Below are 19,015 nucleotides of genomic sequence, written 5' to 3' on the forward strand. Positions count from 1 at the left end.
TTTAAACCCAGTGGGAGACATGTGAAGAAAACAGATCTGACAGGAACATCATAATCCTATAAAAACAGATATAATTTTCCCCATACTGCCATATTTAATGTTTAGATAATTGGGTTCAAAGGAATGTCTTACAGGTTCAAACATCAGATTCTTGTTTTCAACTCGTATTGTAAAGGTGTCAGACATAACAATTAAAGTTTTAGACTGCAACCAAAAGTGTTTCCAATCTGTCTTTTATTTTTTATTTTCTTCAGTGTCATTGCTCCCAGCCTGTCTTCAACATTATGAATCATAAGGCAAAGATAAAATGCATTAAGAATAGATTTCTGGGGTGTGGATTTTCAGGTCATAATATGGGAATAAAAGTAGCATCCATGGATAAATAAATGCTGATATAGTTGATTGCTAAACACTTTAAGTGTATAGTTATTTTTGTTGTTTTTTAGATCAATTCTCATTAACTGATAAACATTGTAGTGTCAAAGGAAAGGAAAATAAAATAAAAATAAAAAATAAAGACTTTGAGGTCCCCAGGGAGAAAGCCATCAGACAAAAAAATACAGTTTCCATATCTACTGTATCTTTTGAATCCTGTCATACAGTGGGAAATGTTCATTATTAACTATACTCGCAATTGTCAAGTTGAATTTGAGCTTGGCTGTCTCCTATAACTTAAATGTATAGATCAAAGTGTGTGCTGTGCAGTACTGGATCTCCATTGGTCGAGGGGTTGTCATGTGCGTGCCAATGGTTGATATTGAAAATGGATAAGAATGAACATATTATGTCCTCAGTGCTACTGTCAGAATGTCTGAATACATTCTTGTTGTTATACAAGGTTCCTCAGTCAGTGTGTTCTGACATGAGGAGAAACGTGTAGCTGTAGGTATTGTCCTGACCGCTCCCTGTCCACATGTGTCCACATCTCCACGTTTTCCCTCAGCCTTCCCTCTCATCCTCTCAGCCTGTAAACTGCACAGGCCACAGAGACAGGCTGCATCAATTCCCTGAAAAGTAACCACAATAACACCGGAAAAGCAAGGGAAGAACTACAAAATAAAAGCTTAAGACGTGCAAACTAAATATATAACTCATGTTGTGTATTTAAATGTGTGCCTTTTCAAGATGTTCCCTATGTTGTTGTTTTATATGTGATCAATGCCTATGTTTTCTGTATTTTCTATCAATTCCGCAGGCCTGCCAGTCCATCAATGTCTATTATTTCACTGGGCAAAGGTTTTATTTTGAAAGTTTTGGACGATGTTTCCTTGTCGTTCTCGCTGTATTGACGCTGCACGGAGGCAACCCATGATCGCAGACTCAACACGCATCCTCACACCACTGACCTGGGCTTAGCTGTGTCCTGCATGTGTGTGCATGTGTGTGCGTGTGTGAGCGGGAGTGTGAGAGATCCCCAGAAACAAGCAGCAGGATGGAGGATCTCAAGGAGAATCAGGGAACTTTGGATTGACGCCCGGGGATAACGCGCGTTCGGCCCGAACCTCATAGGGTTTCTCGTGGATTTATATATTTGGATGTTGTCTGTTCCCCCCTTTTCCTTTTTTCTTCTAGGCAGTGGGGATTTACATTTGGCTTACAACTCATATTATTTTTGGCGTGCAAAATGCCATTCGCCAAAAGGATTGTGGAGCCGCAGCTTCTGTGCAGGAACCAGATCCCCAACGATGAAGGTCTGCCTTTGGAGGACCTGTGTGCCATCAGTAACGTGGTTCTGTCCCGGACCTTGCGACAGCTGTCCGACCTGGCCCGGCACGCCTGCTCCTTATTTCAGGAGCTGGAAAACGACATCACTAGTACCAATCAGCGGGTCTGGGTCCTCCAGAACAAAATAGGCCAGATACAGCAGACTGCCAGTGCCCTGGACCCTAAAAAGGAGGCAGTGCGTAAGTAGACCACCACAAGTGTAGGCCTATGTGTCCCCTCTCAAGAAAAAAACACAGCTCATGATATACACCTTAGCGATGTGTGATTGTATTCATTCATATTCTACATGTGTGCCTTCAGGCTTCGAAGGGCGCCCACCTAAAAAAACATTTTACCCAGCTGCACGCACGCCCGTAGACGCGGCCCCGTTCCCCCCTCTCCCCCCCCCCCCCCCCCCCCCCTCTCCCCTCATTGAAACGTGTCACACGGTTACGTTTGCACATTTGACCATCCAGTATAATCGAGATTAATATTCACAGCACAGGATGTGTTGTCTGCTCATTCATTTGGCGGCCCAGACTCGGATGTGTGTGTCCGTCGACGTTGAAAGAGGCGGGGGAGGGTGGGGGGGGGGGGGCTCGGTGTGTGTGTGTGTGTGTGTGTGTGTGTGTGTGTGTGTGTGTGTGTGTGTGTGTGTGTGTGTGTGTGTGTGTGTGTGTGTGTGTGTGTGTGTGTTCACAGGCAGGCAGCGCGGAGCGGAGGGGCGTGTGTTGCCGCTGCATTGGCTCAGCGCAGTCTCGTTTCTGCGGGTAGCGCACACCTGAAGCATGTTCAGGCGTTGTTTTTTTGGGGCCAAACAAAAATTACACATCTTTCATTCAAGATGTGAATACAAGCAGTTCAGAGTCGAGTGTGTGTTAAAAAGATTTTCAGATTTGTGTGTGATGGGGTTTTCAGAGGCGACTCCCCGTGCGCCAAACCCACCATATCCACATGCAGCGGCACCAACACAGCATCAATAATGAATCCAGATGTCCATGTTGCAGGGTAAACATGAACTGATCATGGGTGGATGTTCAGGTGTTGGCTGTGGACGGATCACATAGAATAAAGCATTGGCATCAATCAGAGACTGTGCAATTCAACAACAGCGCGTTCTGTACGGCAGCTCCATATTATTTATGTCCTCTGCAGTCCCTTCAGTTTAAGGCACTTGATTTTAGACGATTTAGACGACCCTTTTTTTGTGGTTTGAGTCCAATTCTGTGCATTGGGATTCATCACTGCTGTGTGTTATCTGGGACAACGAAAAAGCATTTTGAGGCCTAAAGCTGTAGGCTCTTTAGATTTACCCCCCAACCCCCAACCAAACAGACACACACACAGCATATATCAGTGAGGATGTGTTATTATTACATAAAATATCCGTACTGTTACTGTTAAAGTGTGTTTGTTAATGAACTGGATGAATTATTCTCTGATGTTGAGGTCTATACATTATATTTTGGAATTAAATGATGCTAGAAAGATTATTGTCAAGCGGAAAGGGACAGACATTTGGAATTATACGCTGAAGTCCATGTAAAGTACACTCCCGAATGTCTCCACACAAACACATCTCACAATTCCCTAAATCTGCCAGCAATGCAAAACTCAGGAACCTGCCTGTCTGTTACATTACATTACATGTTACTTGTTACACCTGTTGTGCTAAGAAAACCTTGAAATATTGATTTGTTGAGTGGACTGTGCTTCATTATCCCTGCAGCCAGTCAGGGCCTACACGATAAGTAACACTCAGCACATGCTTTACCAATGGTTTTGTGAATTGCAAATCCAAAAATGCCAATGTGCAGCTCATGCTGTCAATAACAGTCAGTACTTTATCCTGGACCAGTGCTTCCTAACCATTAAAGCATTACTGACTCGAGAGCTTGTGACACAAATGTGGTCCCATAAGAAATTAGATACAGCCCAATTCTGATGCATCAAATTAAGATTTTATAATGTTTTTGTCATCTTTGCTTTTCTCTGGTAAAATACTGTCGTGTTACCCTTTCATGCGTCTAAAGATTCATATAAAGCAAAGGAAATGGTTTACCACTGTGCGATTATGGGTGCCTATCCTTTGAAAACAGTCTATACGTGCCTTTATATACTTTATATGCTACCATTATTTGTATGTGATGTGTTTGAGAATTACACATTTGTCAGTCAAGTTACCTGCACAACCCTTTGGCAAGTCATCATATGGGATCTTCTATCATCCTTCATCTCTATTTTGGTCATAAGATTTTTCATTCAACACATGAAACATGACTGAGACAATGTGTGGGATTCTACTTGCAGGAAGAGTTTGAGTTCTCTGTAGACCAATGATCATACTTGGATGCCCACCAAAGTTGTGCTATTTGTATTCAGCTTTCAAAAGGGCTATTATCTTCCCTCATCCTCTTAAATGGCAGCACTAACCCTGAGGAGATTAATATCTGTGTGTGTGCACACAGACTGCTATTTAATGTCAGCGACACAACAGAGTTTCCTCTCTTCTTCGTAGAGTGTATCAAGATTCAAGGCAGTCAATTTGGTGCTAACTTAGATTGATCGTTATCGTGGCAGTAGGCGTTGTTCAGATGGTGTTGAAATGGTCTGTGTCCGTCATATTTATTTAAAAACAATGTGCTGTTTTGGACAATTATCAAAACTTGTTCAAACTGTTCAAGTAGTCTGTTGGCACTCGCGGTAGTAAAATAGTCAACTGTGTTAAAACTTTCAGCTTGTTTGGTGTGATTAATTTTCCATGCTCTCTGCTAATTTATTTCACTTGCATTGTCTGTGTTGAATGACACAAATGCTGTATTCAGCTAATTAGTCAAAACACTTATACTCAATATTGAGGGTTAAACCGTGCAGTGTGATCCAATATCCAAAAATTTAATAAAATCAAATGTATGGATATCTGGATTGTGCCTGATTATTTTCTGCAGTGCTGCAGCTGATGATTGTGTTATCATTGTTTTTGACTAATTGCCTGAATGTTTTCAGTTTTACCTTATTTTGCTGTTATGTTGTTTAACTACCAGGGTTATTGATGCTTCTCTGCATGCTTAAAGCAAATGCTGAAATACTTTGATGTAGAGTTTTTGGAAAACCACCCAATAACCTGCTAATGTATTCCTAATGTTTCAGAAAGACACATCTAAATAAATAAGAGCAGAGTTTATATGTTGTTATTAAAAAGGGACGTTTCTCTCATTACATGTGAGTTTGTTTGTGGTGTGAGCCACATATATAAGTTATAGGATAAATAAGTTTACAGTTTAATAATGTGGTCACACCACGAGCATACATAAAAACGAAAAAACGAAAAGTATTGACCAACCGCTTCTGTTGCAATTCCTGACACAGAAAAGACCTCAGTAGATCTCTATATGAACAACAGTCTAAGAAATATGAGATCTGATTTATTAAAAGGCCACTTTTCAATCTTTTGTGCCCTGGAATGAGCCCTGCTCTCTGGCTACAACCACGCCCACAATGACAAAAACATTTGCTTACATTAGTCCCAAACTTGGAGGCAGGGCCGGTTCCAATTTGATGCCCTAGGCGAGATTTCAATCTGGTGCACTTTGAGCACACAATTACTAAAGACTAGATCTAGGAGGTACAACTTTAAACACCCATATGAAAAATATCGGTTTGCATTTTATTAATCAAATAATATGTGAACATAACCAATAACCTACCATAGCCAATAACAAATAAATGTAACTTAGGCCTATTTTATTTTTGTTGTTCATTCATATCTTATTTTACCTAGTTAACATTCATGCATATTTTTTATCTCTCCAGTTTTAAACAATGTTTTTGGTTTACTGTCCTATAGTATACATTGAAATGATTTAAAACCTGTTTATCCCAATAATTATAAAGGAGTGCCTTGGAAATATTTGTTTACATAAATTGTGATCAAAACGTTTGAGACCCACTGAGATAACTTAGACTAAAGTTAACTATCTAAACACTGAGAGTCCTTTGCCTCTCTGAGCCTCTCAGCCTTCACCCTTGTTGTAGAAATATCTTCTTCTTAGAGCAGCTAGCACCAGATGCTAATAACAACAGCGCCGCCGCCGGTAACGGTGCACCCTCTCTCTCTCTCTCCCTCTCTACCTCGCTCGCTCCCATGCTCACTCGCACTTTGGCTGTGAGCTGCGGGCGCCTGCTAAGCCAACATCCCCCACTTTCATCCCTTACAGCGCCCATCGTACAGGGCAAATGAAACGTGTAACCGGGGTGAAAAAGGTGTTACATTTACTTAATTATGAATGTTGTTACATCAAGGCTGAAAATTAAGATGAGCACCAACGGTCAAAAATGTTTTTTCCCTCCCAGAGCTACCAGCGCAGCGCCCCCCCCAGATCTGGCGCCCTAGGCGACCAAAAACCGGCCCTGCTTAGAGGCATGGTTGGGTGACAGAGGAAGCACGTTTCTGTAGCCTGAGTGGAAGACTCAACATGTAGCAAAATGTCACACTTTAAAGCTCGGCCAATCAATATGCTTTACATTAACAGTGAATCATATAACTATGTGATGCAATGGGGGTCGCTCACAGCTTGCACGAACCCACAGAGAATAATCAGCCAGCTGTAAGCAGCTTTTTATCCTCTTTTAGCTCTTTCTGACATTACTGTCCTTATACCGTTTGTGGTGTCAATGAACCAGAGACAAAATGCCCAACAAACACAACACAAAAGATAATAAAGGTACATTTAAGCATACTTTTTCTTAAATCCGATCAGACTACAAGGCTCAATGTTTTGGTTCATACAACTTTGAATAAAGTGTGACTGCTCTCAGTCAGGCTGTTAAGTCAGAACAACAGAAGCTTTACCATGCACCCATTAGTTTTAGTATGGGCTAGTGATTTATGGCTATTAAGGTGTAAGGGATTTCATGTGAACATATTGGTCTGTGGCATATATGAAGTACTGCTCTGGCAATACTGGTTTCTTTCTGGTGTGCCATTAAGCAAATTTGACTTTGAATTTGAATTGGAGAGAGTATGGCCTGTGGCAGCGGGGGACTGCTCTAACTCGCTAGTCTGCGTAGTAACAGAGAGAGAGAGAGAGAGAGAGAGAGAGAGAGAGAGAGAGGCCTGCTTTAACCTTTCAGCTGAGTCTATCCATCTCCCTCTCTTCATCTCTTTCTTGTAGTACAACAAGCATCAGATATGTAGCGTGCATCATATTGTTGAGACAGTTTGTTATGGATGAAATGAGAAGAGAGAAGAATGGGGAGAGTTCGCTAACAGCAAAGTGTGTGAGCCTCAGTGGTCTGGAAGTAAATTTGTTTTGCTTCTGTCTCACGCAAACACACACAAAACACAAAAACTGCCACAGTAAAAACAGTAAAGACATATTTGCCAACGTTATATTCTGCAACTGGCCAACAGGCTTAATGTGTTCAGTGAGTGTTTCTGTGTGTGGTTCAGGGATCTGATTTCAACCACGCAAAGCAGGTTAAGATACACTCTGTCTCACACCTGACTACAGACACACACGGAAACACACACATCATTTCAGATGTTTTCTAAATCCAATATGTGTGATGATTTATGGGTGTTTGTGTCTTTCTCACGTGTAGTCTGTCTCCATCTGTCTTTCCCTCCATCTTTGCATATCTCTGTCCATTATCCTCCTCCTCCACTCCATCCATACCTCTTCCCTCACTGGCCTACTTTCCCCATCATCATCAACATGGAGAGACTTCTGCCTCTTGACAGCATATTTAATGTTTAATGCACTTTGATTTCCACCCAGACACTTACAAGCCAGAGAGGAGAGAAAAGGAGAGGAGAGAAAAGGAGAGGAGAGGAGAGGAGGAGAGAGGAAAGGAGCACATTTGATAAGAGAGAAAAGGGGGAAATACAGTGAAAATAAAGGAAGCCCCTGGTAGATTAAAGCCTCTGATGTTCAAATAAAGTAAAAAATTAAATTCTGAAATGGTATAGAAAATATCAAGAAAGATTTCAGAATATTTAAGAATATTAAAGTGCAACACCATGTTCACTTTAAACATAATATTAGAACAAAACAACAGCCGTGCTAGCAACTCTGTGAGGCTGCCGTGCCTTGAGCTTAATGCTAAGTTAGAATGCTAAAAAGCAGCTGTTTAACAGATTATGTTTACCATTTTTTACAATACGGGCTGTCACAAAATCAAGGTCCTAAATACATCCATACCACAGACACAGCCACACAGCCATGGTGTAAGAAGGAATGAAATATTTGTAATGCAACACTTTTGTCTTACCAATAGTGGGCCTAAAACATAATGCTTAAAAACATTCTGTGCAACATCAAGGACAATATGCTCATTAGATTTTCAGATATTATGTGTGTATATTTTCACCTGAATGTGAGGTTTAAGGAAAATGTTGTACAAGCCCTCAGGAACATCCTTTCTCTATGTTGCAATTTAGACATAGTCGCCATCTTCAAAACTGCAGGGTCATGTGATGGGCAAATTGAAGCTTTCACAATTAGAACCCTTATATATCTACAAGAGAGCATTCATTCATGTGGGCCGTCAGCCAATCAGTTCTAACAAAGAATCACTGATGTGTGTTTGCACTGGGTGAGCAGCTTTAGCTAAAATGAACAGGCTACTTCATCTAATGTTTAATGGATTCATGGAAGTATACAGAGGAAAGGGTTCATCCTCTGGTGAGAATGAAGGTGAATAAATAATTGCAATAGTTTTGATCATGTTATGTTAAAGGAGAACATTTTAGTTGAAATTCCAACATTTACATTTCCACCACAGAGTGAGAATAGTTGGTCAGTAAAGAGGGTGAATGCAGCAGTGCTGTGATTTAAGTTATATATTTTTGGATTATTATTATATTTTGATCAAGAAGAATAGAGTTGAGGCAACCTCTTCTTGAATCTGTCTTTCATTCCCCTGTTTTATAAATATTTTTGTTGTGAATCAGATACACATAAATGGCCAAATATCACTGCATAAACATGTAGGCATTACAGGTGGGGAGGTTAGGAGACATAGATGTGATGGTATGCAAACTGATACTGTAACACACTTAGTCTGTAACATTTAGCAGCTCTGCTTGACGTAGACACACTGTTTATTTAATTGAGCTCATCAGAGTCTCTTCATCAGGGAGAGTAAAATATGTTACTACACATTTTCTGTTCTCATGGCCCAAATGCATCTACACTCATTTTGGTGATTCCACTGTAACACTGCAAACAGTAAAACACACACAAACACACACCATCACAGACAAAGCTGCTTTTCCACAGTATCAGGTGTCACACAAACATAAATACACTTGCACATAAGAAATACACATAGAAGCACCCGGTGAACTCTGCAAGCCTTTTCTTTCTGTCTCTCATGTTATCATTTGAAATTCTGCTTTAAGTGCCCCTGTCGCTGTTGCTGTTGCAGTCTGCAATAAAACATGCATGCAGAACCTCTTGGTCTGCACATCACAGCTCTCGGCGCCGGCCGGCTGGCATTCTCACTTTCTGGAGGCGAGTCTTTGTCGGTGCATGCTGGCCTCTGGCTTTTTTAAATGTTTTTTATGTTTTGCTATAGCTGAGCAGATGTGCCAAAAAAAATCGACCCCTAACTGGTTCTTTGGCTCTCTTCTTCAAGTAGAAGCAAAATAGGAATTATTCATATCTATTCATCTTTAATCATAATTCCTGTTATTCTTCATTCTGACTAATTACTGATACTTTGAATGTCAAAGTTTCTAAACTAAAAATACTTTATCATTGTTTTACTAATGCAAAATGCCACGGGGTTAAAGTTGTGAAATGATTGATTAAGTAAAGGTCGAAAACAAACTTCAGTGTTGGGGTTAAAAAAAGATCATTTACTTTGGTAAAGGGACTATCAGGGCTAAAAATAACACTCCATTGATTAAACAAGGTATTATTCTAAAATGAGTTAATGCTGATTACAAATAAGCCATATATACCACTGACATACATACATCAAATAGGCAGTGAAAACCCTGTTGCTATACAATTCAATTTCATGGTAGAAGCACTGCTCAGCATATTGCTCCTTTGTGTGTGTGTGTGTGTGTGTGTGTGTGTGTGTGTGTGTGTATCCAATATGTCCTACCATGCATAAATGCCACTTGATGTGTGTGTGTGTGTGTGTGTGTGTGTGTGTGTGTGTGTGTGTGTGTGTGTGTGTGTGTGTGTGTGTGTGTGTGTGTGTCTGTGTGTGTCTGTGTGTGTGTGAGTGTGTGTGCACATTTGTGTGTCAGCCTCCTGTGACATGCTAAACTGAACTGTCCTGAACTGCTGTCATCTGTGTCTGGAGACCCCATCATCGCCACCATCTCCCCCAAAAACCTTTGACAGATGGCCCTGGACCAAACAAATGCACATACTCAGCAATCTCTCTGGGTCAGTGTGGGTGTGTGTGTGTGTGTGCGTGTGTGTGTGTGTGTGTGTGTGTGTGTGTGTGTGTGTGTGTGTGTGTGTGTGTGTGTGGGTGTGTGTGTGTGTGTGTGTGTGTGTGTGTGTGTGTATGTATGGTAGTGCATGCGTAACTTTTTTCCGCACTGGTTGTTTGCAGCACGTCTCAGTGGAAATGAGCAATGATATTGTAGTGCTGTTTAGGTGCTTTCATAAACGTTTGGTGATCAGCAATGTAGATATGATGACAAAGTGTGTCAAGACAAATAAGAGAAATTTGAAAATGACATCACTGGTAATGGAGCTTTCAAAACTGGGCTTTGTGATTTCCACATTTGAATAAGATATCTAGTTTGATATGCCTCTATCGATAATATAATATACCTAAAAGAAATGTTAAATGTAAAACTCTAAATACATAGGAATTACTATCCTATTGCAATGGACAATACAAATACTTCATTTTCCAGAGTTTCTAAATTGAAACCAAAGTAAATGCTTTATTTTGATGTGACTAAAGCATACAGCTGTTTAACACAGTAACAGTTTGTTGCAGGTTGAGTTTAATCCCAAAATGCAGCAGGGAGATGATAACTTCTTCTAAAAAGGGCATCACGTTTGATGAGTTTTTTTTAACAGTATTTTGGTTGCAGTAGACAGATACTCACACTTCCTTCTCTATATTTCTCGCTCACTCAGTGGTTTCCTCTCAGCATCACAAGAGAGTCCCACGCAGACGCTCTCACAGATGGACATTTTTGTACTTCGCAGGGGTGCTGTTGGCAAAGAGCAGTCATGTTAAAACGGGCGGAGATAAAAAGAGAGACTGAAGAAAACAACGGTGTGTGGGAAAAGGGAGTGAATGATGAGGGAGCACAAAAGAACATAAGACGCTCTAATATTACAAAGATTTGATGAGGAGAATTTTAAAGACATCTTTAACCACTCCTTGAACTTAAGCCTGATTATCTCTGTCTATTTCTACCAGATTAGTTAAATTCACATATACTTGACCCTGCAGATTGGGAGACATGGCTCTGCAGGCCTAGATAAAACTACCCTATAGCAGGACTGACCAGGGCTGTCAGTGGTTGCCGCTTGGTATTAGCAGATGACAAAAATAGGATGGGAAGCCAATTATATCAATAGTGCTGTGACCATGTGCTTGAGCAGGATTCAGAATATGGACAGCAGAGATTATGAGTATCAACTGGGGATTTGGGGGCGAGGCATGGATGGTTGAGATGATTTTCAACGGAAGAGCTTCTAAATGGACTTAGCAAACTAAACTCAGCGTTCAGTAAGATTGAAACAGATGGAGTTAGAATACAAGCTTAGGAGAGGGTGTCTACCGCTTGTTTTAAGGGCCTGAGCTGCTCTTAAGCAGTTCCTTAGAAACAGATTGTCTTCGTAAGAACCTTAAAGAAAAGCCAACCTAATTGGACTACTAGCACAAAGTCAACATGCTCACCATACCGAGCTGGCACGTCTGTGTGTAGAGATGCTGCAGTGCCGTTTTAGCAACACTTATGTGTGTGAACATGCATTGTAGATTAAACATAATCTTTAACACGCTTCTTTCCAAATTAGCAACAAATCTGTGCTCGTTAAAGAAAGTTGCGATTGGTTGAATTCCACGGCTGATACAGTGTATTAAGGCGAGGTAAATTAATCCAATTTCACAGCGGGCTGGTGAGAGGTGAGGACAGCCAAGCCAAGGCCGCACTAATTAGCCATATATCTGTCACTATCAATGTATCAGGAAACCTACCAAAGCCAACCATTTTCTTCTGCATCACACACAAACACATGCATATATGAACACACACACCCAGGCAGTCCTCACAATTATAACCGTCATTTCCTCCACAAAAGGCACTCCCTTTTTTTAGGAACCTTTGATATCAGGATTTCTATTCCTGAGCCCGACAAAGAGCCACTCAGTGAGGAGTGACACTGTGAGCGTTATAGTGCGAGTATGTGTAGGCTTTGCATGCGAGTTGTGCTGTGTCCGGTTTGATGAGTGCGCTAATGTACCTCAGGTTGACAGGCCAGAGATGCGTTAGCTCAACGCTGCAGGCAACCACAGCTGTTACAGAGGAGAAGAGAGGAGAGGAGGGGAGAGGAGAGGAGGGGAGAGGAGAAGAGGGGAGAGGAGAGGATGGGAGGGCATGATAAACTGTAAGAAATTGTTGAGCTGTGCAATAACAAGACGAAGAGCCCACATACTTGTTAGCAGCTCTTTGAGGTTGTACTTTATTTGTATTAGGAGGAATGTAAAAATCATCCCAAGGTCTGGAACACCACTACCATCGATTCCTTTTCCGATGTGGATGAGTGTGAATGTTTTATTTGCAGTATGTAATCCAGTAACAAAGGCGAAAAGACAACGATATAAAACAAAAATAGAGCAAAGTGTGTAAGAGCTACTGATAAAAATAAAATCTTATGCTAGACAGTGTTGCAGTATATACTACAGGAAGCTTACGTCTTTGGTAAGGAGGTGAAAAAAGGGTGTTGACGCGATATGATACAGCACTGGTACTCTCAACACCTGTAAAATAATTACAGTATCCTGATTCCTGACAGATTCTGCTCCCATTCTATGGGCTCGTAATTATCACCACACAGTCGAATAATTACAGTAGCAGGAAATTACAATTAACCAATTGTGTGACTTACTGAGGACTCCCCCACATTATTGTGTGTGTGTGTGTGTGTGTGTGTGTGTGTGTGTGTGTGTGTGTGTGCATGCGTGCGTGCGTGCGTGCGTGCGTGCGTGCGTGTGTGCGTGCGTGTGTTACCCAGCAGATTACTCCACTGAGGCCAAGTCCCTACAGATGACATGTGATAGCAGATTAATAGCCTAACATATTAAAGTCACAATCCCTATTATTTCCCCTTGTATCAGTGTTTAATCAGTTCATATCTCACAGCTGAGGACTTCTTCAACACTCGGCGCTCCTCTGCGTCACCTCCAGCATAATCTAAAATTAATCACAGCAACTTGGCATATGGTTTGTTATTTATGTACGGTTGTTTTCGGGTAAGGGTGTTATGTAACTAAATGGGCTTTAAAACCCAAGGCAAATGTATTTGAGTAGCACCTTTCCTACACAATTTGTAAGACCAGAAACATTCGCGTTGTAATAAAGAGCCTGTTTGCCATATTAAAAAATATGAAAATGAAGAGCTTCACATACAATGAATGACAGATTTAAACTAAGTGCCTGTGTCCGGGCAAACCAGACCTTTAATCCATGCGTGTTAAAGTGAAGCGGAGCCATATGGTTCTGCAGTGGATCAGAAGCACTGATCCTGAGGATGATACGGCCCCAGCTGAACCTTTGTGCAGTGCATTTACACCATCTGATGTTTATCGTTGCAGCATGGTCACAGCCCTGATAGCACTGATCACACAAGCGCATCGCTCATTATCAGATTTGGTAAACGGCTTAAGCATATTAATGTGGCTATGGCATTTCATTGCCCGCACTGTGCACAATTCTGAGGGAAAATAAACATTGAATGAATCAAAAAACTAAGACTAAAAGGTAGGGTTAGTTTTCTCTTTTCCTATGGTGTCTCACAAGGTGAGGTCTCTCACATATAGGATGTCAGATGCGTTCTTCTCTGCACACAGCTGTACAAAAGATACAAATACACTGCTGTGCACGCACATACACAAAAAAACACCCGACTCGCATACTCTTACAAAAACACAGAGATGCAGAAATCCATGACCAACACTTGGATGTCCCACAGAAACTGGCTCTCCTCTCATCCCTGGGATAAAAGGGGAGATAATGCATTATACATTTCCTCCTCTCTTCAACTGCTCATTATAGTACAGTCAGAGCCTCTGCCTAAAAACAGGTTGTTTCTAATGAGACCAAGCCTGCTAGATAACCCCATCGCTTTAATCCAAGTGTAACTCAGAAGATGTTCTGGGCGTGAAGATGCCTGCTTCACCATACCGATGTCACTGTTTTTTTGTCACAATGACTAAATGCTGTTTTATTGCAGTGTTTAAATTCATTTTTATACCCCAGACTTTGCCTCTAATTTCTGATTAATATGTATGACTGCAGCGCGAACACTCATCATTTATAGAATATTGCAGTTGAGTATATACATTATGCTGTCAGGATAACTTTCTCATTTCATGGGGTGAATCCAGGTAACAGCCATTAATCCTCACTGATTTATTACAGTAAGTCTTTACCCATCTTAGAGGCAGATAAAGAGAAGTTCATTAATCAGGGAAGGATTTTTAAACTTTAGGATTATTAAAATTAACATTATGCAAAAGGTCCGCAGCTCGGTATCAGAGATATATTATTTAGTTCAAGCCGTCCTCAATACTGAGTTCACTTTTTTAAAACATGTCACGTACTTACAGCATAATTGCACATTACACTGAAATGCATTCGTTGTGCACAATTTTAATAATCAACCACTGTCTTTGTGTACTTAACCCTAACCATACAAAATACTTCTGGCTTAAAAAACAAGTGTTCTTACCCTGTGGTGGAAACTTACTTTAGTAAAAAGTAATAAGTAATAACTTTCTACCCTTTGTGTTTTCATAGGAGTTCCTCCTTTATGCAGTTAAGTAAGAGGAGTCCAGCACTTCACTTACAGACTCCACATGTTGAGAGTACACTCAGTATATGTTCTCAAAGCACACCGTGGTCATGTATAAGCAGGGCCGTGGTTTCAAAGCCTTTGAACAGATTTAGACAGTAAATACCTTGCTTTAGTCCACAGTAAACAGATAGATTGGATAGGGCTGACACTGATCTCGTTATAGTGTGTCCTTTTGTAGGAGAAGCAGGATTGAGAGCAGGATTGAGTTTAGAGCTCGTTAATAGAGTTCCGATAAAGCCTACCGTGGGAGGTTGGACATTTTTCCTTATTCTTAACTTTTCAGTCATAGCACAACATTTTATACTTGGATGTTTTTTAAAACAGTAATTACGCTTTGAAAGCAAATATGTTTGTTATACATCAGGTCTTGGAGGATGCAGAGTTCCTACAGTATTGTTTCCATGTTACAAACTATTGAGGCCTATGCAATATTTGGCACTGCAAAATGTCTACGAGTGTTTCTTGAAGTTAAAACAATGCTGATGTTGAGATTGAAAACAAGTATGAACTATCAGTTTAACTAACTGTTGTTTACAGTGTTAGGTTACTCCACCTATAGTAGACCTATAAATGGTTTTAAATCAGTCAAGTTCACTGAATCTTCAGAAACAATGAAATCTCAAATGTTTCTCCACCAAATCTACTTGAACTCTTGAGAGGTAAAAATGATTAAAGTCTCTAGATGCTAAGTCTCCTAGTATGGTATTTAGTCTGTGTTTGTATCTCCAATTCCTTAAAACCTGTCACAATCGTTCAGTAGGTTGTGGAGCTGATTATCAACGAGGCCTTCCTCTGCCACCTCTTCCCCGACTCAAACTGCTCTTTTGTCTTTTTATCAGAACTCAGAGGGGTTGCGTTGTAATTTTCAAGAAAAGACACAACCTTTTTCTAACTTTATTTCATTAACATTTGGTTTGAAAGAAATGTTGATGGCACATTCGATCTACATACATAAATATGTTTTTCACACATGATGTGCACTAACGTTTTATTATCCACTGTTTCATGTGATTTCTTATTTTCTGTTTCTCTGGACCATTGAGTTACTATCGAGCTAAATGTGCTGATAAAGATTGTTAGATATTTGGGTAAGCAACTATTTCATGAAATACATCTGCTATTCCTGTGAATATATCTCTGTAAGTATGACTGACGGATGGATAAACATATATCATAGGATCACAGCTTGCTTGGAGAACAGTTACAGCAACACATTTTAAGGACAAATGAATACATTATAGGGTTAGAGTTAGAAATCTATTTCTTCCACTAAAGGCAGATTTATAGTTGTGTGTTAAGGTGTTAAGGCGTTGCTAATAACCTGTAGACTACACCATTGCTAATATGCACCTCCTCAAAAATGTTACCACACATCTAAGGAGCTAGCCGCCTACTGCACTGCAAAGACACAACGTGTGGAGTGAAAGACTGGGTTTGTCATCTTGGGTTCTCTCCTACATCATCAGCATGCGTCATTGTGTGAGCTTAGAACTTAGACAGAGGTGACATCTCCCCACAGGTACTGATCTGTGATCACGTGATCGAAAACTCTTTGCCTGATAAAAACCTGAGCTATAATCATTGATTGACAGTTGAAAGCTGTCATTCGGTTGGCCTCCAGGATTCAGTCGTTGTTAAGTGCAAAGAAATAAAGAAGAAGAAGAAGAAGAAGAAGAAGAAGCTGTAGTGAAAGCAAAAAGAGATAAAAGTATGAAGAAGATAGAAGAGAAGGAAACTGTAACCGTTCAGTAGTGTGTGTGTGTGTGTGTGTGTGTGTGTGTGTGTGTGTGTGTGTGTGTGCGTGCGTGCGTGCGTGCGTGCGTGCGTGCGTGCGTACGTACGTGCGTGCGTGCGTGCGTGCGTGCGTGCGCGCGCGTGTGTGTGTGTGTGTGTGCGTGCGTGTGAGGGAGAGAGGGGGTAGTTTGTAAGAGAAGGGCAATAATGCCAGGGTTCTTGGAGGAGACTCACTTTTACTGTCACATCGATCAGACTACAGAATCACACACACCCCACTCCTCTCATTAGGAGTCATTGTGGAAAGTGAAGTATTGAAGTGAAGCAATGAGGCTGGCTTTAATTTAATACACAGTTTTCAGAATAGTTCCACTATTTTTGGGAGTAAGACTTATCTACTTGTATTTGGAGAAGATGAGTACCATGTCTCTGTGGCATAAATATGAAGTTAGTAGCTGTTTAGCTTAGCAAACTGGAAAATAGGGGGACAGCTAGCCCTTTTCAAAAAATCCATCTAACAATACTGGATCAACATTATCACTAATTGAGTTTGCAGCTTTAGCATGGAGCTAAAAACCCTTATGACTGGTGATACACACATATTACTGGTTAGAAAATAAACATTTATAAACTAACATATTCAAATAGAAGATAAAACAGAACTAAAAGAGTTAGAATATAAAAGTTGACCGTGATAAATAATATGTAAACTATCTGACATAAAACACTATTGACGGGATAAATTACAGCTCACACAATATATAAGTGGAATATTTTTTTACATTTAGTGTGCAAGGATGACATATTAAATGAACTATAAATGTAAAATGTACAGTGAGAAGTTATAAGTCTAGTTAACAAAAGAGAAACTATGGAGCAGTGAGTTCTCCGCCAGTCAGAGGTGAGTTGTTATATATACTGTAGGATTTAATGGTTCACAAAAAACATTGGTTTGCCTTTTTGAGTCTTTAAATTGAACTGAATTGTTTTCAGATTGATGGCGGGGGGGTTTTGTTACCCTTTGGATGGAGCTCAGTTAACTTGCTGCTTGCTCCAGCTTCATATGAAAAAATGTGAAAGCAGTATCAATCTTCTCATCTAACTTCCAGCAATAAAGCAAATATGGGTAATAGACCCAGTAGAACATTCAGAAATAACAGCATCAAATGTATCAGATTTACAAAGTGACACAGGCTTATCCAAACAACTGCAGCGGTATTAGTGTTATTTATAATGCAATGACAATATGGGAACAGCATATATTATGGTTGTTGTCTTTGTTCTATATCAGCTCCTGGGAGGAGATTTAAAAAGGGGGCAGGGTATATGTGGAATAAAAGAGGCTGGAATTTTGCACATAATATATTTAAAAAACCTAACTCTGCATACACAATAATTGTATAGGTACTGAAACCCAACCAACCACACACACACACGCACGCACGCACGCACGCACGCACGCACGCACGCACGCACGCACGCACGCACGCACGCACGCACGCACGCACGCACACACGCACGCACGCACACACACACACACACACACACACACACACACACACACACACACACACACACACACACACACACACACACACACACACACACAGGGCTACAGGGTGTGCCCAGCATCAGCACTCTCTGTGCCTGCTCTCTTCCTCCTGGTGCGCTTATTGGTGCATGCTCAATCGGGCCATCCAATCACATCAGGCAGAGCGAGTCTGTGCATAGACTAGCAAATAATCTGCAGTTTTACAATAACACCACCACCATGTCTGTTTCTTTAACGTTCGTATCTCACTCCGTTACCTTACAAAAAGTGATGGATGGTGAATGTAAGTTACCCCCCGGCTTATAGTTCTTACAGATACTTACATCCTTGAACCTTTCCATTTGTATACTACACTGCATATATCCTACCTACATGTCCTATATTTGAAGTATACATTATGCTATGTATGTGGCTTTGAAAAATGAATCTGTAAAAACTGTTGTTGTTTTCCTGAGCTTGTCATTTAGTAGAGTAGAGGCTTATAAAGCTGTAGTGAATTATTAAGCAGGGTGAATTATGGGGCTGTAGCGAGTGAAAGAGAGAGGGAGACAGTAAGAGAGAGAGAGATAGAGAGAGAGAGAGAGAGAGAGAGAGAGAGAGAGAGAGAGAGAGAGGGAGGTCTGGACAAAAATAGGTCAACCTAGCAGTGGCAACCCAGGGAAGTAGAAATGATTCTCTCTCTCTCTCTGAGGAGGAGCTTTGTGTGTGTGTGTGTGTGTGTGTGTGTGTGTGTGTGTGTGTGTGTGTGTGTGTGTGTGTGTGTGTGTGTGTGTGTGTGTGTGTGTGTGTGTGTGTGTGTGTGTGTGTGTGTGTGTGTGTCAGCAGCTCATGGGGTAATGCTAATTCACATCCTACAACAGAGCAATTTAAGAGGAAAGGTTCCCCTGTAAGCCATGAAGGACGGCTAAATGTCAACACACAACTAGATCTTGTACGAAAAACGAGAATACTACGG

The 19,015-nt window shown here is 40.8% G+C and overlaps 1 protein-coding gene across 2 annotated transcripts in view; it reads left to right on the top strand.

Annotated features, from left to right (window-relative positions):
* The first annotated feature begins 1,302 nt into the window (after positions 1-1,302).
* The window catches only part of nhsb (Nance-Horan syndrome b (congenital cataracts and dental anomalies)), a 44,157-nt gene continuing 26,444 nt past the window's right edge, over positions 1,303-19,015 (top strand). For both annotated transcript variants that reach the window (XM_079665160.1, XM_079665161.1), the window contains exon 1: positions 1,303-1,904. In XM_079665160.1, coding sequence (XP_079521286.1) covers positions 1,625-1,904 — 280 coding nt within the window. In that variant the 5' untranslated portion in view covers positions 1,303-1,624. The remainder of the gene's footprint in view (positions 1,905-19,015) is intronic.

This window comes from Notothenia rossii, assembly GCF_949606895.1.
Source record: "Notothenia rossii genome assembly, chromosome: 2".
NCBI classification, from domain to species: Eukaryota; Metazoa; Chordata; class Actinopteri; order Perciformes; family Nototheniidae; genus Notothenia; species Notothenia rossii.